A 22499-nucleotide genomic window follows, 5' to 3' on the forward strand; every position below is an offset into this window, starting at 1 on the left:
GCCCGCGCAGCACCGCTGAGGAGTGTGCCAAGCGCGGTGCAGACTACGGGGCCGAGATCCCCGACGCGTCGGGGCGGAGCCACCCCCACAGGGGAGGGGAAAGGCAGCACAGAAAACACGGCACCGCGGTCCCTCTCCAGACAGGGCTGCAGAGCTGCTTTCTCTGAGCCCTCCTCTCGTGCTGTGGACTCCAACGAGAAGGCAGGGGTCACCCCTAGCCTATCCGGAGCCCCCATCTCCATTTCTACAGCCAGCCTCCCCATGGCTTGGACCACCTTCGCCCTTCTTGGGCTTCGAGCCACTTGAGTACTATCACAAATTGGTCTCTCCAGCGTCCCATGTCTCCAGAAGATCTCGCTCCCCCAGACGTAGGGGGTATGCACCAAGGGAGTGGTCCAGGTTACCATCCCAGGAGCAGTGCCCGTGTTGCCATGGTCGCCCCTATCATGTGGGGCATAGACACCATAGCCATACTACCAGGGACAGATCCCCACAGATGGTCCCGTATCCCCAAGGGCAATCGCGAACGGGGACAGAGACTCAGATATCTCAGGGGGAGTTGGTTCTGGAACCCCGGGATTTTCCCACGCAAGTTTCTAGCAAGCGGATGTACCACCGTCAACAGGACCCGGAGGGGTCCAGAGAGGCGTACCCTAGCGGTTCCTCGCTGTCCTCCCCGGATGAGGCTACGGCCCCGGGGGACATCCATCCTCCGGACGATCTCAGACAGTTCCAAGAGCTGTTTAAAAGGGTGGCCTTCACGCAAGGCATCCAGACAGCAGAGGTGCAAGAGAAGCACCATAAGCTCCTTAAAAATCTGAGACCTCCGGCCTCCTCTAAAATAGCCATACCGCTTGACGAAGCAATCTTGGAGTCCGCCACCACGATATGGCAGACCCCTGCGACTATTCCGCCTGTCCACAAGAAAGCGGACGAGAAATACTTCTTGCCGGTGAAGGGCATGGAGTTCCTATTCAGCCACCCGCAACCAAATTCTCTGGTGGTAGAATTGTCTCAACAGAGATCAAAAACGTCTCAGTTCAAAACAGGGGGAACAGACAAAGATGCCAAGAAGCTAGAGCTGTTCGGCAGAAAGGTCTACTCCTCCTCCACTCTACTGTTGAGAATAGCGAATTACGCAGCGCATCTAGCGAACCACAATTTCCACAACTACTCTAGGTTAACCTCCCTCATGGACTCGCTTCCAGAGGAGAAGAAGCCGATGCTCAAGTCTATCGTGCAAGAAGGCTACGCGGCCTCGAGGACGGGAGTTCAGATCGCCCTGGATGTTGCGGACACAGCAGCACGCTCAACAGCTACAGCAGTGGTAATGCAAAGGGAGTCCTGGCTCCAAACATCGGGTATACCGAGGGGTCTGCAGGCGAAGATCATCGATCTCCCCTTCGACACGCAGAAGCTGTTTGCTGAATCAACTGACTCGGTCCTTCATTCCAGTAAAGACTCCAGAGCTACTCTTAGGACCTTGGGGATCTACACCCCTCCATACAGAAAGAAAAAGTACTACCCTCAGCAAAGGCGGTACCAGTTTCAGCCACAGCGTCCCCAGTACCACAGGGGTTACGAGCACAGGCGACATCAACAGCATCAACAATATAGAACTCCCAGGCGACGTTCCCAACAGAGCTGTGCGTCCTCCGGGCAGGGCCAAAGGCCACAAGTTTGACACACAGATCCAGGGCTGCGCCATCACTACCATCGCACAATGTCATCCGAAGCTGTTATTCCACCATCGCCTCCGACCATTCTACGACCAGTGGCAAAGGATCACCACAGACAAATGGGTGCTGGAGGTCATAGCCATGGGGTACGCCATCCCTTTCCAGTCGCTCCCACCACCACGACCTCCACCCAGGCCCCACCTGCAGGATGCCCCCCACGAAGCAAGACTCAAACAGGAGGTAGACCATCTTATGCTCATAGGGGCAGTGGAAAGAGTGCCGGAGCAACTGCAAGGGAAAGGGTTCTACTCCAGATACTTCTTCACGGAGAAAAAGACAGGAGGCTGGAGGCCCATCTTAGATCTTCGAGGCCTCAGCCGGTACCTGCGCAAGCAACGTTTTCGGATGATCACAATCGCCTGCATCCTTACGGCACTGGACGATGGAGATTGGTTCGCAGCCCTCAACTTACAAGACGCGTATTTTCACATAACTATCCATCTGGCTCACCGACAATTCCTCCGGTTCATGGTAGGCAAAGAACATTTTCAATACAAGGTCCTACCGTTCGGCCTCTCCTCGGCCCCCAGAGTCTTCACCAAGACCTTGGCAGTGGTGTCAGCCTACCTGCACATCAGGGGGTGTTTATATTCCTTTATCTGGACTACTGCCTACTGAAAGGGGCCTCGAAGGAAGAGCTACTAAGCATGATACGCGTCACAGCAGGCACGTTCTCTTCGCTCGGCCTGGTTATCAATCTGGCAAAATCAAAGATAGACCCCACACAAAACATAGAGTTCATAGGGGCACGCATAAATTCTATTACAGCGAGAGCGTATCTACCAGAGACACGCTTTTGGGCCATCGGCTCCCTCGTCCAAGTCATCACCTTCAGCCCTAGAGTGCCGGTTCTGACGTGCTTACAGCTGCTGGGCCACGTGGCAGCAGCGACGTTCGTAGTACAGAACACCAGGTTACACATGCGCAGCATGCAGCACTGTCTGGCGAGCGTATACAAACCGGCAGCACACACCGTTTACAGGGTGGTGTCGCCCACGACAGAGGTGCGCAAATCCCTGCAATGGTGGGAAAACCCCAAGAACATGCTAACAGGGGTACCCTTCCACCAACCCCAAGTATCGGTTTTTCTTACTACAGATGCCTCCCACATAGGGTGGGGAGCACACATGGGCGAAGAGGTGACGCAAGGACTGTGGTCCTCCACGGAACAGTCACTGCACATAAATTATACTGCAGCTCAGAGTGGTGTTCAACGCCTGCAGACACTTTCGAGACCATATACAAGGCAAAGTAGTCGGGATCAGTACAGACAATACCTCCACCATGTTTTATATAAATCGGCAAGGAGGAGCTCGGTCCCGTGCCTTATGTATGGAAGCAGTCCGGTTGTGGAACTGGTGCATTGCCAACAATATAACCTTGAAAGCCTCGTACTTACCAGGCGCTCACAATGTGAAGGCAGACCAGCTGAGCATGCGTTTCGCACTCACGCACGAGTGGCAGATCCGTCCCGATCTGCTACGACCGATTTTTCACGCATGGGGCTTTCCCCAGATAGACCTGTTTGCCATTCCACACAACAAGAAGTGCCCACGATTCTGCTTCAGGGCAGGACTGGGACAGGGGTCCCTGGGGGACGCATTCGTGATCTCATGGAGGGGCCCCCTGCTTTACGCTTTTCCTCCCACAGTGCTGATCCACAAAGTCTTGCAGAAAGCCAGGAGGGAAGGAGCCCAAATGATCCTGATAGTCCCAACGTGGGATCGACAGCAATGGTTCCCCCTACTCCTGCGCATGTCGGACCGTCCACCGATGCCCCTCCCGGTGGCGCCGGATCTCCTCACGCAAGCCCAGGGGTCCATAGTGCATCCGCACCCCTAAGGCCTGCGACTACAAGCGTGGTTAATCCATGGCTCAGCTCCCTAGAGAGCACGTGTACGGAGGAAGTGCAACAAGTCCTAGAAAGTAGCAGGAGGACTTCCACCAGGAAGACCTACAAGCAGAAATGGACTCGCTTCACGGCATGGTGTTCTACCAAACAGCTAGCCCCCCTTTCGGTGCCTATACCTGTAATATTAGAGTATTTACTGGACCTCAAGAGAGGAGCACTCTCACTATCCTCGTTAAAGGTCCACCTTGCCGCCATTTCGGCGTTCAGACATGAAGAGGAAGGGCACACGGTGTTCACCAATCCCATGGTTACCAGGTTTCTCAAAGGGTTGGTAAACCCCTACCCCCTTCGGAAACCGCTTCCACCTTCGTGGAACTTGGACCTGGTGCTCAATGCGCTAACGGGACCACCTTTCGAGCCTTTGGCCACGGTTTCCCTCCGCCTCCTTACGATAAAGACTACCTTTCTTCTCGCAATCACGTCAGCTCGCAGGGTGAGCGAGCTTGCAGCAGTTATGCCAACGCCACCCTGCACAGTATTTTCCAAGGAGGCGGTAACCATACGGCTGCATCCAGCCTTTGTTCCTAAAGTTTCTTCTGAGTTTCATATTAACAAACCTATTGTTTTACCCTCGTTTTATCCAAAGCCTCATAACTCTAACAAAGAGGCGCGCCTACACCTCCTGGACGTGAGGAGGGCGCTAGCCTTCTATATAGACAGGACCAAGTCCTTCCGGAATACGGATAGACTCCTAGTCTCTCTCGCTCCCAAATCAAAAGAAGGTCTCTCTTTGCAGAGAATCTCGAAGCACATCGTATCCTGCATAAAAATGTGCTACGAACTCAAAAAGACTCCTTTACTGGCCACGCCCAAGGCTCACTCCACTAGGGCGGTGGTGGCATCAACAGCCTTTTTCAAGGGCGTTGCGCTAAAAGACATTTGCAGAGCGGCGACCTGGTCATCCTATGACACCTTCGCCAAGCACTACGCCCTTCACAGGGTATTCCAAGAGGATACCCAGCTCTCGACAGCGGTCCTCTCGGGGACAAGCTGCACGTGATCCGATTACCCACCTCCTATTTTGGTTTACTGCTGGGTAGTCACATATTGTGGAGCACCCCCGGGGACACTCGAAGAAGAAAGAGAAGTTACTCACCGTAGTAACGGTAGTTCTTCGAGATGTGTCCCCATGGGTGCTTCACCACCCACCCATCCTCCCCTCTTCGGATCTCTGTTTAGTATTTTTCAGGAGCATCCGAGGCGGTTGGTCAAGGAACTGGCGGGGACCGGATCGCGCACGTGGCCAGGAGCGCACAAGGGAGCGGCGCGCACCGGCGCATGCGCGGTCCGGCAGAAACTGCTTGGAAGATCCGACCTGCGGCGCCGGGGTGAGCCTGACACCTAACGTGGACCACCCACGGGGACACATCTCGAAGAACCACCGTTACTACGGTGAGTAACTTCTCTTTCCTTTTGGCTTTTGGATCTACAATAGAAAGTGAGTAGAACCTCAAAGTTATGAACAGCAGAATTATGAACTGTGCCTGGGCAACAGGCATCATGTTGACTCAAAAGTAATTAATCACAGAATAGTAGGGATTTAAAAAAAAGCACCGTACTGTGCCTGCATTTCATCTTAAAGGTGAACACATCTGGGCTTCCTTCCCTCCCCCCTCCTCCCGAACTCCCAATGTTCTGTCTAATTTTTCCATCCATGTATGGAATAAATTTTATGTGCCCTGAGGCATGTGCAGAAGTGCACCATAAGTAGAAACACACGTTGCCTGCTGTGGGTGGCCTTGGGTGCTCTGCCAATCAGCTGAGCTGTATTTGAATCTCTCCTGGGCAGTCATCCAAGTGTTCTGCTTACAGGAAACACTGCTACCCCTACTCCCACATGAGCAGCCACTTAAAGCAAGAGGCTGGGACTGCCAGTTCAAGGCAGCTGGAGCCAGAAGAGCAAGAGCAGCACTGGGACACCACCTCCCAGTGGTGAGTTGGGGACAGGCTTGGAAGCTCATGCTGGCACTGAGTAGGGAGCTCAGCTGCTGCTGCTGAAGCATGGCTTGGAATATCATCTGTTGGATGTGGAGCCTGAACTGGCAAACACTTCAACATTATGCAAACCTTGTTTCTGAGGTGTTCCACTTTCTCTACCCCTACCCTGTTGCTTTAGCCAGTTAACTAATTGCAGCTTGGATCCACTTTATTCTATTTGTGCATAGTGGCTTGGAATGGGTAAATGATCAAAATTAAAATATCATGATCAACACAGAATCCAATCTTTCTGTAGCTGAGGTTTCTAGAAATGAATTTCAAGTGTAGTCTCGCCAAAGCTGCTGCAAGGGGATGCTATTTAATTATTACATACCACTTTGTGTGCACCAGAGAATTGCACTGACCTTTCTGGTGTTGTACTACATTGAGGGAGGTTATATCATGGGCTGTTAATTGACTAATAAATTGGAGGAAGTTCAGAGGTGAGCAGCAAAAATGGTGACTGTGGCATGGGATTGATTTGGGGAGAAATAAAAACTAAGTAGATGTAACTGGGCAAAACAATGCTTTAAATATGATGGGGGAGGGATAGAACTGCCTGCAAGTATTTAGAGGAAGTAAACGTCAAGGATGATAAAGAATGTGTAGAGAGTTACCAAGGCAGAGTAGTACGATGAATGTCAGACTGAATACCGTACAGTGAGATGTGATGGGCTTTGCAGTCATCCTGTAGGAAAAGTGGCAAGTCCCATAACTTGAGATTTAGAAATCTGGTTTGGACCGACATGGGAACAGTACCTCACTGGCCAGGTAGGAACAGATGACCTAGTAGATATTCTTCACCTCTCATTTCTGAGAATGGAGTTAACTGTTCTGAAGTCCAGGGAACAAAAATGAACTCTCTTTTTAATGTTTAACAGAAGCTGTCTTAGCTGCCAGCAGTTGTGTGTCTCACAGCAAGATTGCTAATATGGGTTGGTAAATGAACAACTTTTTTGACAGTGCAGACTAACATTTTATTAATGAAAACATTCAGCTGTAATACATCTTTCTGTGAACTATTGTACACATAACAATAGCTCTAAATTCTCAAGTTTGAAAATGTCACTTTTATTTTATTAGTCTTATGGATCTGTAGTCATATAACTTTGGCCATACTTCTTATTCTGTCAGGTGCAATAATGATTTTTCTACAGCTTCTTGATTTCTTATTCCCTTATTTCTCCTTTGTTTGACATAGATAATAGTACTGGAATGGACCTGCCAGGTCACTGTGTCCATTCCCCTGCTGTTCCACGCAGTGTCATCATAGTTCCATTCATAAGTTTATCAAGCTCCATTGTAAAACAAGTTGGACTGCTTACACCCATTAGTTCTCCTTGGAAGTTGTTCCAGAATCTCTCAAAATCTTGGCCTAATTTCTAGACTACGTGCATGTTAGCCGATGGCCAGGTGAGATGCCACTTATGCCTTTGTCTATGGCAGAGCCCACCAGTGACCAGGCTGAGAGCAGCTGAAAACAGCTGGGTTCTTTGTTTTGTGTTCAGTTTGCACAGTAACAGGAGGAGTCAGGTTACCCCTTAATCAATTATTTTGTTTATTTATCTAACAAGTTAATCTCTTACTGTTACAATGTTGCTTTGTTTACCTAGAGAGTTAAGCTCTTGTGGTTACAATTGTTATAAGGTTTATACTTTGATTACAAATAGCTAGCATACACTCTAATTCATAGACCTGTACTTGTTAAATGCACACAAAAGAAAAAGATAAAAATACCTAGCAGGTCTTACCTCACCCCTGCGTTACTAACCTGGCTTGGCCAGTTTTCCTCTCTCAGTCCCTTGGGAAGAAGTCCTTTGTCCCTTTTTCTCCAGGAGTTGGGCGTCCCCGGGGACCTGGGGAGACCCCCCACCCTCCTGTCTGGCAGGAAAGATGATTGGAGCTCAAATAGGGGGTCTGCCAGACCCCTCTTTTATACCCATTGGGTCACGTAGGCTTCTTCCTTGGTTTAATTGAATTAAACTGTCTGATGCTGGTTGTCACAGGCGGTTCAAGGGCGTAGTTCACACCTGTGAGGTAGACAATTGAGGGTATTTGTGTCTTAATGGGCTGGAGATTTTTCTTGTGTCTGGGACCATATGGGTGAATCAACTGATGGTAATTAGCCAAGGGCAGTCCCAGGCCAGCTGTTAATTAGCCCATTGTTCTTAGCTTTGCTCTGGAGCATGGCTAAGATAAACCCTTCTGCACTCTCAGGCATTCCAGGGCTGGGCTATTCCTTTTAACCCTTTCATGCTCTGAAGCACCTAGGGAAGGCAAGATGGAGTAGAGCAAAAAGTGGGGGGGGGGGTTTCTGTCTGGCTACAGTGCATTATCCCATTTCATACTTATTTTGTTTTTTACCAAAACTGTCCTTTATTATGAAGAGCTCTCCTCCCTTCTTGGTGTCTCTCTCTTCTCTTCCAGTGTATATATAAAGAGAAATTGCATCTTTCTGAGCCTTCTTTTTGTTGAGCTAAACCAGTCAAGCTATTTTGTCTTCTCAATTAAAAAGTGCTCTGTTCAGTAGTTGATGTTGGTGTCATCTGTCTGTTGTTTAAAGTGATAATCCCCTTTGTATGTATGTCCACTTTTTCCTCTTGCTTTACTAGATTTACAATACTACTAGTAGTTACATCAGTTATTCATCGCCCAGTTTATTGATCAAGTATCGGAGGGGTACCTGTGTTAGTCTGGATCTGTAACAGCAACGAAGGATCCTGTGGCACCTTATAGACTAACAGAAAAGTTTTGCGCATGAGCTTTTGTGAGCACAGACTCACTTCATCAGATGCTGGTCTTGGAAATCTGCAGGGCCAGGTATAAATAAGCCAGAGCAAGGGTGGGGATAACAAGGTTAGCTCAGTCAGGAAGGATGAGGCTTACTACCAGCAGTTGATCTGGAGGTGTGAACACCAAGGGAGGGGAAGCTGCTTCTGTATTTAGCCAGCCATTCGCAGTCTTTGTTTAAGCCTGAGCTGAGGACCTTGAATTTGCAGATGAATTGTAGCTCAGCAATATCTCTTTGGAGTCTGGTCCTGAAATTTCTTTGTTGTAGGATAGCTACTTTTAAGTCTGCTACTGTGTGTCCTGGGAGATTGAAGTGCTCTCCTACGGGATTTTGTATATTGCCATTTCTGATATCTGATTTGTGTGCATTTATTCTTTTACACAAAGACTGTCCAGTTTGTCCGATGTATATAGCAGAGGGGCATTGCTGGCACATGATGGCATAAATTATATTGGTAGATGTGCAGCTGAATGAACCCACGATGGTGTGGCTGATCTGGTTAGGTCCTGTAATGGTGTTGCTGGTGTAGATACGTGGGCAGAGCTGGCAACGAGGTTTGTTGCATGGATGGGTCCCTGAGTTAGAGTGACTGTGGTGCGGTGTATAGTTGCTGGTTAGCATTTGCTTCAGGTTGGCAGGTTGTCTGTGGGCAAGGACTGGTCTGCCTCCCAAGGCCTGTGAAAGTGGGGGATCATTGTCCAGGATGGGTTGTAAATCCCTGATGATGCGCTGTAGAGGTTTTAGCTGAGGACTGTAAGTGATGACTAGTGGTGTTCTGTTGTTTTCTCTCTTGGGCTTGTCCTGTAGTGAGAGGCTTTGTGGTACACGTCTGGCTCTGTTGATCTGTTTTTTCACTTCCTCAGGTGGGTATTGCAGTTTCAAGAATGCTTGGTAGAGATCCTGTAGGTGTTTGTCTCTGTCACAGAATCACAGAACAGTAGGACTGGAAGGGACCTCGAAAGGCCATCGAGTCCAGCCCCTTGCCCTCATGGCAGGACCAAGCACTTTCTAAACCATCCCTGAAAGCCATCTATCTAACCTCTTCTTAAATATCTCCAGTGATGGAGATTCTACCACCTTCCTTGGCAATTCATTCCAGTGTTTGATCACCCTGACAGTCAGGAACTTTTTCCTAATGTCCAACCTGAACCTCCCCTGCTGCAATTTAAGTCCATTGCTTCTTGTTCTATCCTCAGAGGCAAGAAAGAGCAAGTTCCCTCCCTCTGCCTTATGACACCCTTTTAGATACCTGAAAACTGCTATCATGTCCCCCCTCAATCTTCTCTTTTCCAAACTAAACATGCCCAATTCTCTCAGCCTTCCTTCATAGGTCATGTTCTCTAGATCTTTGATCATTCTTGTTGCTCTCCTCTGGACCCTGTCCAATTTCTCCACATCCTTCCTGAACTGCGGTGCCCAGAACTGGACACACTACTCCAGCTGAGGCCTAACCAGCGCAGAGTAGAGTGGGAGAATGACTTCTCGTGTTTTGTTCACAACACACCTGTTAATGCATCCTAGAATCATGTTTGCTTTTTTTGCAACAGCATCACACTGTTGACTCATATTTAACTTGTGGTCCACCATAACCCCTAGATCCCTTTCTGCTGTACTCATTCCTAGGCAGTCTTTTTCCATTCTGTATGTGTGACACTGATTGTTCCTTCCTAAGTGGAGCAATTTGCATTTGTCCTTATTAAACTTCATCCTGTTTACCTCAGCCCATTTCTCCAGTTTATCCAGCTCCTTTTGAATTATGACCCTATCCTTCAAAGAAGTTGCAACCCCTCCCAGCTTGGTATCATCTGCAAACTTAATAAGTGTACTTTTTATGTCAATATCTCAATCGTTAATGAAGATATTGAACAGAACTGGTCCTAAATCAGACCCCTGCGGAACCCCGCTAGTTATACTTTTCCAGCAGGATTGAAAGCCATCAATAACTACTCTCTGTCAGAGGGGTTGGAGGAAATGCAGTTATATCTTAGTGCTTGGCTGTAGACAATGGATCGTGTGGTTTGTCTGGGATGAAAGTTGGAGGCATGAAGGTAGGCTTGGCGGTCAGTGGGTTTACGGTACAGGGTGGTATTGATGTGGCCATCGTGTATTAGCACCGTGGTGTCCAGGAAGTGGATCTCCTGTGTGGACCGTTCCAGGCTGAGGTTGATGTTGGAGTGAAAGTTGTTCAAGTCCTGGTGGAATTCCTCCAGAGTCTCCTTCCCATGGGTCCAGATCATGAAGATGTCATCAATGTAGCGTAAGTAGAGACGGGGTGTTAGTGTACGAGAGCTAAGGAAGCGCTGTTCCAGGTCAGCCATGAAAATATTGGCATATTGAGGGGCCATGTGGGTACCCATAGCTGTGCCGCTGATTTGAAGGTATATATCGTTGCCAAATCTGAAATAGCTGTGTGTTGCAGTTTGAGGGCCAAGTTCTGTTTGATTGCACCTTTGCAACCCCCATTGTAGAGAAGCGCCACACAGGTATAACCCAGAGTATAATTTGGACAGAAGAACCCTTTTTTCTGATAACATATGTGAAGGAAAAAAGTAAATTGGGCTTTCAGATCCCAGGTTGAGATGCTGAGGTAGTAGTTACAAAAAACATTTTTATACCTTTAAATGAGCAACTTTTGACCGAATGGTCCAAAGATTTATAAACTTAGAATGCTGCCTTGCCATTTTTAGTTTTTTTTAGACCAGAATGGCACCTTAAAATACTTCAGTTTTATAAAGGTTTCCATCCAAAGGATCTCAGAAAACATTATACAAACAAAATAGCTGGGTCACTTCACTCTCTATGGTAACATAGTCATCTCTAGTAAGAAATATAGCACTTATTAAACAGACAGTGAGCGTGTTACCCTCAAAGAAGTGTAAACAAGTTTTCTACATCTGTTTGAAACTGCTGGGAGAATTCAGTCAGGAAACATGGCCCGGATCTACAAGGGGATTTAAGTGCTTTGGGCCCAGATTGAGGAGGCAATGTGGGTTTCTTTCAGTATCTCCAGCTGAAGTTATTGCTCTTTGTGTTCCTGGTCACTTATTGGAGACAGTGAGAATAACTCTGCAGCTCCTTGCTTTGGGAACTCCCCTTAGACGTGGGAAAGCCAAGTTTACATCTTTTTTTTGATGAGGCAGAGACAGGGATTTGACCTGAGGTCCCCCATGTCCCAGATAAGTACCATAACCATTGGGCTAAAAGTTATAAGGAAGACTTGCCCCTTCCCAATTGTTTTGTGTGGAATTAGGCAAGTGTTGCTGCCATTGTTGCAAGAATTTGCTTACCAAGTTTCCTGACCCTAGAAGAGGTTCCTGTGTGGATTGCAAGAGCAGATAGATGCCACCCTATAGCCTGGATTTAGGCATCTGATGCTATTAGATTGGTGGGCCTGGCTAACTTGCCTCTCTGCTAAATGCACTGCCTACAGCAGATCCCATTTTCAAGTACCTCTCACTTCCAGCATTTGTTTTGACTGTCTAAGTGGCTAGCTAAGTGACTGTGGATTTCCCTGGGTGTCTAGCAGCCTAAATCCCTCTGAATCTGCTGCTACATTTGTATTACCAGTATTTTGTTTTGAATTGTGTTTTAAACATGTTTGAACATTAGTGCCTGTCTGTGCCGTTTATCTTCTTTGTCTCCTTTTTAGCATGAGCTTTTTGAATTTCTGTGTTAATCTGTCCTCAACTCTTTCTCCTTCCAGGATCATACATGATAGTGGATTCCTCAGACCATGATCCTGGAGAAAAGGCTCGACTGCAGCTTCCAACGATGAAGGAAAATGACACACACTGCATTGATTTCAGTTACCTTTTATATAACAAGAATGGAGCAAGCCCTGGAACCTTAAACATCTTAGTTAGGGTGAACAAGGGACCTCTTGCAAATCCCATTTGGAATGCGACAGGCTCCACTGGCAGAGACTGGCTTAGAGCCGAGCTGGCCGTCAGCACCTTCTGGCCAAATGAATATCAGGTAAACCTGCAGTACATCCTCCTTTCATTACCATGTTCCTAAGTGGAGCCAGCATATATTGTTATGGCATCCAGGAGACCTGATGTAGTTAAACAGTTTCTCTGTACACTTTTAAGTGCTTGATGTCCCCTTCAGGACAACACTCTTTTTGGTGTAAGGATATTTTGCACAATGTGTTCACAAGGATTCTGGTTTAAATTGTTCTATCTAAAGCCTACATTGTGAGCGGTTTATTAACTTGAAAAATCTAGTAAGCAAAAGGTAGGGTGTCAGCAATAAGGTTGCCTGGATGTCCTTAATTTGGTCCCTTTTTGTGCATATTCATTAAGATGCCGTCTTTAATTGCGTTCCCCTCTGCCCACTACTGGAAGCCTGCGTCATTCAGTTCATAGGGTGTAGAGGAGTTGCTTCATGAGTGGCTGGTCGATATTTGCTTTTCTCCTTATTTTTCAGTGTGATCCCATTCCTTTTTTAGAGTTACTATTCAAACCCTGCTTTGAAGTCACAATTACTAACATAATCTGGGACTTTACTGTGGTGCTTGTCACTGTGCCCTCTGAGCACATTCCAAACAACGATGGATTTATTTTCTCAACTCCCCTGTGAGATGAGATAATATTACTAAACTAGTGAAATGCAGCCTAGATGGGAATACCATAAGGTGGGTGCATAACTGGTTGGATAAGTATTCTGGAAGTAGCTATTAAGGATTCACAGTCATGTTGGAAGGACACAATTGGGGTTCCACAGGACTCGGTTTTGGGATCAGTTGTGTTCAATATCTTCGCTAACAGTTTAGATAATGGCATAGAAAGTATGCTTGTAAAGTTAGCAGCTGACACCAAGCTCAGGGGATGGAGGAGAGTTGAATGTGCTTTGGAGGATAGGGAGGAATGATCTGGAAAAAGCTGGAGAAATGGTCTGAGGTAGATACAGTAAACCCTCAATTTTACAGACTCTGATTTAGTGAACTTCAGGAACAATGGAGATTCCCACCCCCACCCCACCCCGTTGTTCCAGAAGTCTGCTGGGGTCCATAAAATCCTAAATCCTCCCCCCATCACCAAACAAAAAAGGTGGGGGGAGACTTAGTACTGCTGCAGACATGCACCCTGGTGGAAGGAGTGGCAGTGTCTCCTGAAGGCAATGAGATGGCCCCTCCAGCGACATGCGGTGGGCGCCTCCACGTGGCAAGGCACCATTAGCCATGCGCAGCAGGTGCCTCAAGCTGCATGTGGCGGGGGACCTCCAGCCGTGTGCAGTGGCAGGGTACCAGACATGCAATGATATCTGAGCCAAGGCAGCCAGCGTCCAGGGCTCCTCCAGTGGCAGCTTTGGTGAGTGGCAGGGTGTTTTGGCTTTTGATTTTGTTTTGTTTGAGGGGCATTTTTTTGGGGTGGGAGGCCTGAGGCTGGGAGAGCTGGGGCAGCAGTAAAGCCTCGCGTTTAACAAACTTTTGGGAATAATGGGGTGAGGGATATTGCTAAAGCTGCGAGGCTCATTTACCATTGTTGGTATTAAAATAATTAGAAATGGGCTGTTTTGGATTTGTTTGCAAGAAGGCTTCCCTTTTGGTCACTTGAGGCTGCTGTTGTCAGATTGTTGAGGGGCATGATGTGAAGAACCAGGCTGATGTATACAAAAATACAGCCACACAGTGAGGAGGAATTTTGTTAACTAGTTAATTTTTCTAAGAATTGTCAAATGATCCATGTCAGAACAATGCACAATACTCTCAGGGCCTGATCCAAAGCTTGTACAAGTCTGTTGAAGTTTTCTGTGGTTTTAATAGAATCTGTGTCAAATCTCAAAGCAGCTGTACTGATTTATTGGATTAAGTATCTGCGTGAAGGGTGGTGACTTTTGTATTTCTGCCGATCATCATAATACCTGAGTGCCTTTTCTGTAAAAGCTGTTGCTAGTGGGTTCTTCGGGTTTTTTTGGCACTTTTCTCAATTTCAGAATAAAACTGTACCATGAAGGGGATTTTTGTTTGTTTTATTTTATTTTTTTCAGGATTTTATCAGCTCCTCATGCTCGTTGTTTAGTTGGCTGGTAGATATCTAGAGATGATGATGTAGGGGTTATGAGCATTGTGAGTCTAAAGACTTTGTCAAAGAGACTTTTTGCAGTATTTCCTAAAAATGGCCATACTCTAAATTCACCTTGATAGATATTTATTCAATATATGAGCTGTCCATTATGCTTTATTACACGAGCTGCTGATTACGGGTAGGAATTTCTGTTTATTGGTCTTTACTTTTTAATACTGCTGTTTTAACTCTATTTTGAAAAAGAGAAAAAGTAAAAGTATTTATACCACAAACCAAGTTGAAATAACATGAGATTATTAGTGCCACAAAAGGAGAGGTTAGATAATTTGACTTGGTTTTATTTGCGGGGGGACGGGGAAGAGTTAATTAAGAGACTTTACATTATTTAAAAGTGGGGATGGGTTATTGGTAGTATTTGTAGCACTAATCAATTGTTAGAATACCGGTGAAGTCAGGCTTAGCATTGAGACTGGTGGTTGGGGGTTTATATAGATACCATAGCCATTCTTCATTTATACCTGCGTTGTCCAACATGTTCACCACTCACCACAAGTGGTGAACGGGACACTGTGGTGTGGCCATTCTGTCTCTGGAGCCGCACGTGGCTCTTGGAGCAGTTAAGTGCAGCTCCTTCAAGAGCTGCATGCGGGAGTGCTGTCCACTCACTCTGCGCGCTCGCCCCACCCCTTTGTGGGAAAAGCGCATGGTGGCAGCAGTGGCGGCTCTGGCCACTGAGGCTCCAGTGATGGCTGCTCCAGCAGCAGCGACTCTGGTGAGTCGCCGGCATTCATTTAGAATGGGAGGCTGGGTGTGCCTGGCTCTGGGGGGAAAGGGAGGGCATTTATTTAGCAAGGGAAGTGTGGTGAATATGGAAGGATGACAACCACAAGTGCAACAAGAATTCCTATGGCATCTTGTAGTTTGGAGCATAAGCTTTCGTGAGCGAAGACCCTGTAAGGTGCCATAGGACTTCTTGTTGTTTCTGAAGGTACAGACTAACTCGGCTATCCCTGTGATACTAACCACAAATGCGGCAATCTTTGAATTCTCATTGGCCATCACTGATTTAAGTTATAACCTCAAATAATCTTGGTAAAATCCTGCTTTCAGAAGATCCCTTCCACTCCCAACTGCACAGTGTAATCTTAAAATCAGGTAAAATTCACTGTTTTTCAATTTTCTTAGTTTTAGTTTAAAAATAAGGAGCGGGTCTGGGTGCATGTTTTGAAGGCCTGTCATGATCTGTGTGTCAGCTGCACTTGGCCTGTGAATGCTGCCATGGTGCTATTCTGTGGCACTGTATAGTTGAAACCAGTATTACGTCGTATAATTTCTAACAATTGGAAATGTATGGCTGTGCTTTTTTTTTATTTTTGAATAGCATTAATTTTTTTTGTCCTTCTGTGAGAGTTTCCTTTTGTGGTCTTGAGGTTAAAAGGGCTTTTTCAAGAATACAAAGTTATTTACAGTTTTAGCTTTAAAGTTGAGCTATACTGCAGAACGCAGTATGAATGCCTCTTCTGTTCAGTTACATTCTGTGTGACAGTGCTGCTGTTCACCAACTCCATAGTTTCTTGTCCACCTGTGGTGAATTCAGGAATAACCTACCTGTGCTTAAAACAAGATTGAGGGTATACAATTGGTTTGGAGAATTACATTGTCATATACTAAATTTGGCTTAGTATAGACCTTCTTTCCCCGCCCCCACACCCCAACCACATCCGGAGAAACGTCACTTTGTTAAAGATTGTAAACTGGAAAATATATGTGTAATATGTGCACTTTTATGCCAAGCAATACTGCATATGTGATTTTTTAAATAAACTTTTTTTCATTTACTTTAAAATGTTCAGGAGTGACAGAGAGAAGTGGGTCTGTCCCACAAAAGCTCATCACCTAATAAATAATTTTTTTAGTCTTTAAAGTGCTACTGGACTGCTTTTTTGTTTTAAAACATTCAGTTGAAGTCACAAGTAGGTAATACACTGTAATGAAAATGAAAAGCAGTCCAGTAGCGCTTTAAAGACTAGCAAAATAGTTTATTGGGTGAGCTTTCGTGGGACAGACCCACTTCTTCAGACCATAGCCAGACCAGAACAGACTCAATATTTAAGGCACAGAGAACCAAAAACAGTAAGCAAGGAGGACAAATGATGTAGTTTAGTCTTTTTGGTACCCAGACATGTAAAAACAAAATACGTTAGCCATTTCTTGATGACACGTACTATATTTAAAACATACTCAAGGTGTGACCTGGAGAATTAGTCAAGTAAACCGGGAAATTGTTTGAAACAGTAATAGTAGAATAATAAAATACCACAAACTCATGAGGGTAGTATGGGCTGTTCAGCCCTGTTTCTGCAAAAGGAAATTGTTTCACTAATGAATCAAAATATCTGGAATATATTTATTACTGGATAAAAATAAACTGACAGTTGATTTAAATTTTTAAAAAGCCTTTGACAAACTTCACAAAAGGCAACTAAATAAAGCAAGAAGTCATGAGGTAAGGGGTGAAATATTGTTGTGAATCAAAGACTGATAAAAGTTGCATTCCTGTTAATCAAGCCAAATCCCAGGAATGCAGCGAGTTCATACTTTTATATAGTGTAAACATTGTGTTGTAAGTGGACTGGGAAAAGAATTTTCTTCATCTCCTTATTATCAAAATCTCATTGCTTACTTTCAATTATATAGCTGTGCTTTGTTGACCATCATAGGAAATGCTTGCATTCTGCAAAAGCTTTGCCATAAATCAGTGCCCTGCATTGCATTCGTATAGCAGAAAGTAGTGTTCTTTGGCAACCCCCAAAACTCCAAATGCTGAACTATATTAAAGCTATAGGTCAAGTAAAGCAACTGAATATATTTGTGGTAAAACGCACCCTTGCTCTTCAGACACATCTGTGCATGAGAGTACATGGTAATTTAGGAAAAAAACATTTATTTCAAGAACTGTTGCACTCATTGTAAAGCATAGTTCCCAGTGGTAGCTGCTCTCTGGGAAATAAGTGGAAAGCTGTTGATCTGCTTGTGTTCCTGAGGGTCATTTCCAGCAAGAGGACCAGTAATTCTTCTGTTGTTGGTTTGATATTCTGGGAAGTTTCTGAAGTTATATAATGATTTGATTTGATTTTTTTTCTTCTGCTGCGAGCAGGATATCTTCATTTTCTGGTTTCATGTCAAATGACAAGTACATTTCTGACCCTCAAAAGTGTGGACAAAATCCTGAAAATATTAATTTTCTGGTGAATGTGGATGAACTCTCTATGGCTATGCCCAGCTTATAGGGATTTGTTGACCGTTTTTGTTGGAAAACATCTTCTGACAACACTTCTGTCGACAGACCGTGGCCAAACTGCCAAGCGGATGGCAAGATCAATCCACTCTGTTGCCAGACAGCAGCTTGACTGTCCAGCTGCTGTATCAGCAAAATGGCCAACTGGAAGCAAAGCAGACAGGGATGCCCAGTGTACTGGACGCCTTGTCTATCAACAGAGGTCCACCCTGGAGTGGCTAGACTGGCTTTCTTTTGACAGATCTCTGTCCACAGAGGTATTGTGTTTCATGGGAAAAGGAAAAGGAGCTGGTACTCAACCAGCTTTCGACCCCCAGCCAATCCCATGGGTAGGGCTGTGTACCAGCAAGTACCTAACAAAAAGAGCACTGTCTTTAGAAAGGTTTCAGTAATGCTGACCTGATGTGGTGATCAAGTGCAGTTTAATCAGTCATAAGAAGGGCATTAGTGAACAGGAGTCAGGCTGGCAGGATACAGATGGAGCAGTTAAACAGATGGGAGATTGCCGAGAACTGTTTGCAAAAGATATGCAAACTGCATACATGTTTGCATATCTTTTGCTGACAGTTCTGTTGGGAGAGGCTTTTCCAACATTTGGTCCATCTACATGGGTCAAATGTTGGGGGGAAAAAACCCTTGGTTGAGGCATCCCTTCTTCCTTGTGGCATAAGGTGTACAGGGATGTCAACAGAATGCTCCCAACCACCAGATCTCTTAGAACAGTCTGGATGTGTGCTCTGTCAACAAAACTTCTGTTTACAGAAGCCTGTAGTCTAGACATAGTCCTAAGTGAGAGAGGTTCTATGTAAGAAGAATGTATTCACTCAACTGCACTTTAGCAAGTAAAGACAGTGGAAAAAGTAGGACAGGATATTAATCAGTCAAGAAATTGCCAGTGCAGATACCTTTTCTCTCCTCTTCATGGTTCATTTAAATTTTCTTTACAACTCAGATATAAGTGAATTCTCTTAAAGTTTTTTCTACACAGATAACCTATTGCTGCTAAGAATATACCTGTTGATTAATAAACAACATAAACATTGTTTTCACTTAAATAAAACATATTACATTCCATTTTGAGCTCTTCTATTTGCTTGTTAATCACTTGGTCCTTTGGCTAGTTTCCAGTAAGCTTTCTCAACAAACCCAATTTTTACATCATTTTTTAGTTGATATACAGGGCTTCCATCCTCATGCTTCAAATTAAGAAGATTCTGAACTGAGGTTATTTCAGAAATTCACCTTTCATGAGCCTTTTTTATGATGGATGTTATCAGTTTTGCAGGATCACAAATGAAGGCAGGGAAGAGTTCAGTCTTTTGTAATCCAGTGAATGGCTAGGGATGAGTCTAGGACTGACTGAAAGAAGGTAATTGTGGGAGGTGTTAATCCATTAAAGCTCTATTCTTTAGTAATTATTGTTAGGGATCAGTATCTTTTCAAATTTTCAATAATTGGCACTCCCTGAAGTGTTTTTCCTTCAAGTGATTCATTCCCTACTTCTCAAATTTGACAAAATGCAAGTGAGGATTCTGCTAAAATGACTGGGCACCCAGAGGAGCCGCATGGAGATGAATCAGGTAGGAGGGAGCAGGCCAGACAATCCCCAAAGCTGGTGGTTAGTCTAATACTTACATTGAACAAGATAACAAAAAACAGTTTCTGTGATACCTTATGGGTATCGATATTTGCTACTAGCAGTTTCAGATTTACTACTTGCCATTGTAGGAAGTTTCATCACACCATGCCTTCTATAAATTTTTCAAGTCTAAACTTGTTCAGGACTGGTTTATATCCATTTGTTCTGGTGTCCACGTTGGCATTTAATTTAAATAACTCCATTCCCTCCCTGGTACTTATGCCTTTGATATATTTAAATATTTGAATCCTATCTCCCCACAGCCTTCTCTTGGTGAGGCCCCCAACTCAGCATCTCTCCCAGTTTGAATTCATCTTTCTTAAACTTAGGAGATCAGAATTGCTCAGAATAATTCAGAGGAGATCTCATCAGTGCCTTCTATAATGGCGCTTCCACTTACCTGTCTCTACTGAAAATATGTTACCTGACACATCCTAAGTCTATATCAACCATTTTTACATCTGCATCACATCAGCAGTTCACAATCACCCTGTGATCTACCAATTCATCCACATCTTTTTCCTCCTTTGTCACTTCCTCTGATAAATCCCCAGTTTGTAGCAAAAATTCTTGATAGTTCTTAAATGCACTTGTACTTTGTGCTATTACATTTCGTCACTTTTCTATTACGCTAGTTTACTAGTTCATCGAAATCATATTGTATGATTATCTGAGCCTCCTCTGCATTGGAAATACCTCCCAGTTTTCCCATCTGCAAATTTTATTAGCATACTCCCCCTCTTTGGGTTAAGGTCAGTTATAAAAATGTTAAATAATACTGGCCTGAAGACCAGTCCCTGAGGAACTTGCATTAGGAACTTAGTTTCCAATGTGAAACTGTATCAGATGCTTTACTGAAATCATATAGAGTAGATCTACTGCATTTCCTTCGTCTAAAACAGGCACGTCCAGCCCGCGGGCCGCATGTGGCCCTGGACAGCTAGTAATGCGGCCCCACAAGATCATAAACTTTTAACATTTTTGTGTGATCTATATACATTAACTATATTATGTATTTTATATGCGGCTCAAGACAATTCCTCTTCACTCAATGCGGCCCAGGCAAGCCAAAGGTTGGACACCCATGGTCTAAAATATCATTTTATCTTGTCCAAGAAGGGGATCAGGTTGGCCTGGCATGATCTATCTTTTGCAAAACCATGTTGTATTATATCCCAATCAACCTCAGTTAGCAGCCCCCAGCCAATAGGGTACTGTCCTGCCACAGTTCACCTGCCTCGCTGGGTGCGTGAGGCTTAAGGTTGCTGAACCTGACAAGTGACTGAAATTTGGGCATCAGGGAAATCAACAAGAAATGAGAAACATCAACAATTTAAGCTTGCTTGCTGGAATGTGCGGACCATGCTGACTGGCTTGACTGAAGATCTTCAGGCCATCAGTGACACCCAAAAGACCGCTGTCATCAACAAGTAACTGAAGAGGCTCCGAGTTGATATCGCTGCACTGCAAGAGACGTGGCTCGCAGATTCGGGATCTCTAAAGGAAAAGGACTACACCTTTTTCTGGCAGGGTAAAGCCCAAGAAGAACCCAGAGAGCATGGTGTTGGCTTTGCTGTCAGAAACGCCCTTCTACAAATGGTGGAATTAGTCATGGGTGGATCAGAAAGACTTCTTCGGATCACGCTTCAAACTTGCGCCGGTCCTGTCCACCTGATCAGCGCTTATGCTCCAACCCTGTACGCCACACCAGAAGTAAAAGACAAGTTCTATGACATGCTTAGTGCTGCTGTAGCGCAAATACCTGCTCGTGAACAACTGTACATCTTGGGTGACTTCAATGCAAGAGGTGGAGCTGATTGGGCCTGATGGCCTTCCTGCTTAGGGCACTTCGGTGTGGGAAAAATGGATGACAATGGACAGCGTCTCCTTGAGCTGTGCATGTACCACGATCTGTGCATCACAAACACATTCTTCCAAACGAAGCCACAGCACAGAGTGTCGTGGAGACACCCATGCTCGAAGCACTGGCATCAACTAGACGTGGTCATCACTCGGCGTAATAACCTCAAAGACGTCCTTCTGACACGCAGCTATCATAGTGCTGACTGTGATACAGATCACTCGCTAGTTTGCTCCAAGCTCAAGCTGAGACCCAGGAAGCTGTACTGCTCTAAACCTGCTGGAAGGCCCTGCATTGACGCCAGAAAGACGGCAAACTTGGAGAAAACTGAAAAGTTCAGAGAGACCCTCCAGGAAAATCTGCGCTGCGGCCCCAGGGGCGCCGATGAGACATCCAAATGGCAACATCTGAGGGATACAGTTTACAACACAGCCTTGTCGGTGTTTGGAAGAAGAGCTAGAAACACGAACGACTGGTTCGAAGCTAACTCCAATGAGATGATTCCAGTCATTGAAAAGAAGCACGCTGCACTGCTGGAGTACAAACGCTCACCGAGCCAAAGTACCCAGCAAGCAGTTAGAGCAGGCAGAAGAACAGTACAGCAGACAGCCAGGCGCTATGCCAACAACCACTGGCTCCAGCTATGCAGCAGCATCCAGACCTGTGCTGACTTCGGTAATCTCAGAGGAATGTACCAGGGTATGAAGAAGGCATTAGGACCCACCCAGAACAAGATGGCACCTCTGAAATCCAAATCTGGTGAACTCATCGCTGACAAAGTGAAACAGATGGAGCGCTGGGTTGAGCACTACTCTGAGCTGTACTCACGTGAGAAGGTTGTGGTTGACACAGCCCTCGATGCTGTCGAGCTCCTACCAGTAATGGACAAACTGGATCAAGAACCGACTGTGGATGAACTGAAGAGAGCCATCGACAGCATTGCAGCAGGAAAGGCCCCTGGCCAGGATGGTATACCACCAGAGGTTATCAAGTGTGCCGCGGACACACTCCTGGGACCCCTACATGAGCTACTGTGCCTGTGCTGGAAAGAGGGTGAGGTTCCATAGGATATGCACGGCGCTAACATTGTAACATTGTATAAGAACAAAGGAGACAGAAGCGACTGCAACAACTACCGTGGAATCTCCCTCCTAAGCGTCACTGGTAAACTGTTCACTCGCGTCATCCTTGGCAGGCTCCAGAAGATTGCTCAGAGGGCGTACCCCGAATCGCAGTATGGGTTCCGTGCAGAG

General features: G+C 45.6%; 1 protein-coding gene across 4 annotated transcripts in view; it reads left to right on the forward strand.

Annotated features, from left to right (window-relative positions):
- The window catches only part of PTPRK (protein tyrosine phosphatase receptor type K), a 635931-nt gene that overhangs the window by 221190 nt on the left and 392242 nt on the right, over positions 1–22499 (forward strand). For all 4 annotated transcript variants that reach the window (XM_074990593.1, XM_074990595.1, XM_074990594.1 and 1 more), the window contains exon 3: positions 12123–12394. In XM_074990593.1, coding sequence (XP_074846694.1) covers positions 12123–12394 — 272 coding nt within the window. The remainder of the gene's footprint in view (positions 1–12122; positions 12395–22499) is intronic.

This window comes from Carettochelys insculpta, chromosome 3, assembly GCF_033958435.1.
Source record: "Carettochelys insculpta isolate YL-2023 chromosome 3, ASM3395843v1, whole genome shotgun sequence".
NCBI classification, from domain to species: Eukaryota; Metazoa; Chordata; order Testudines; family Carettochelyidae; genus Carettochelys; species Carettochelys insculpta.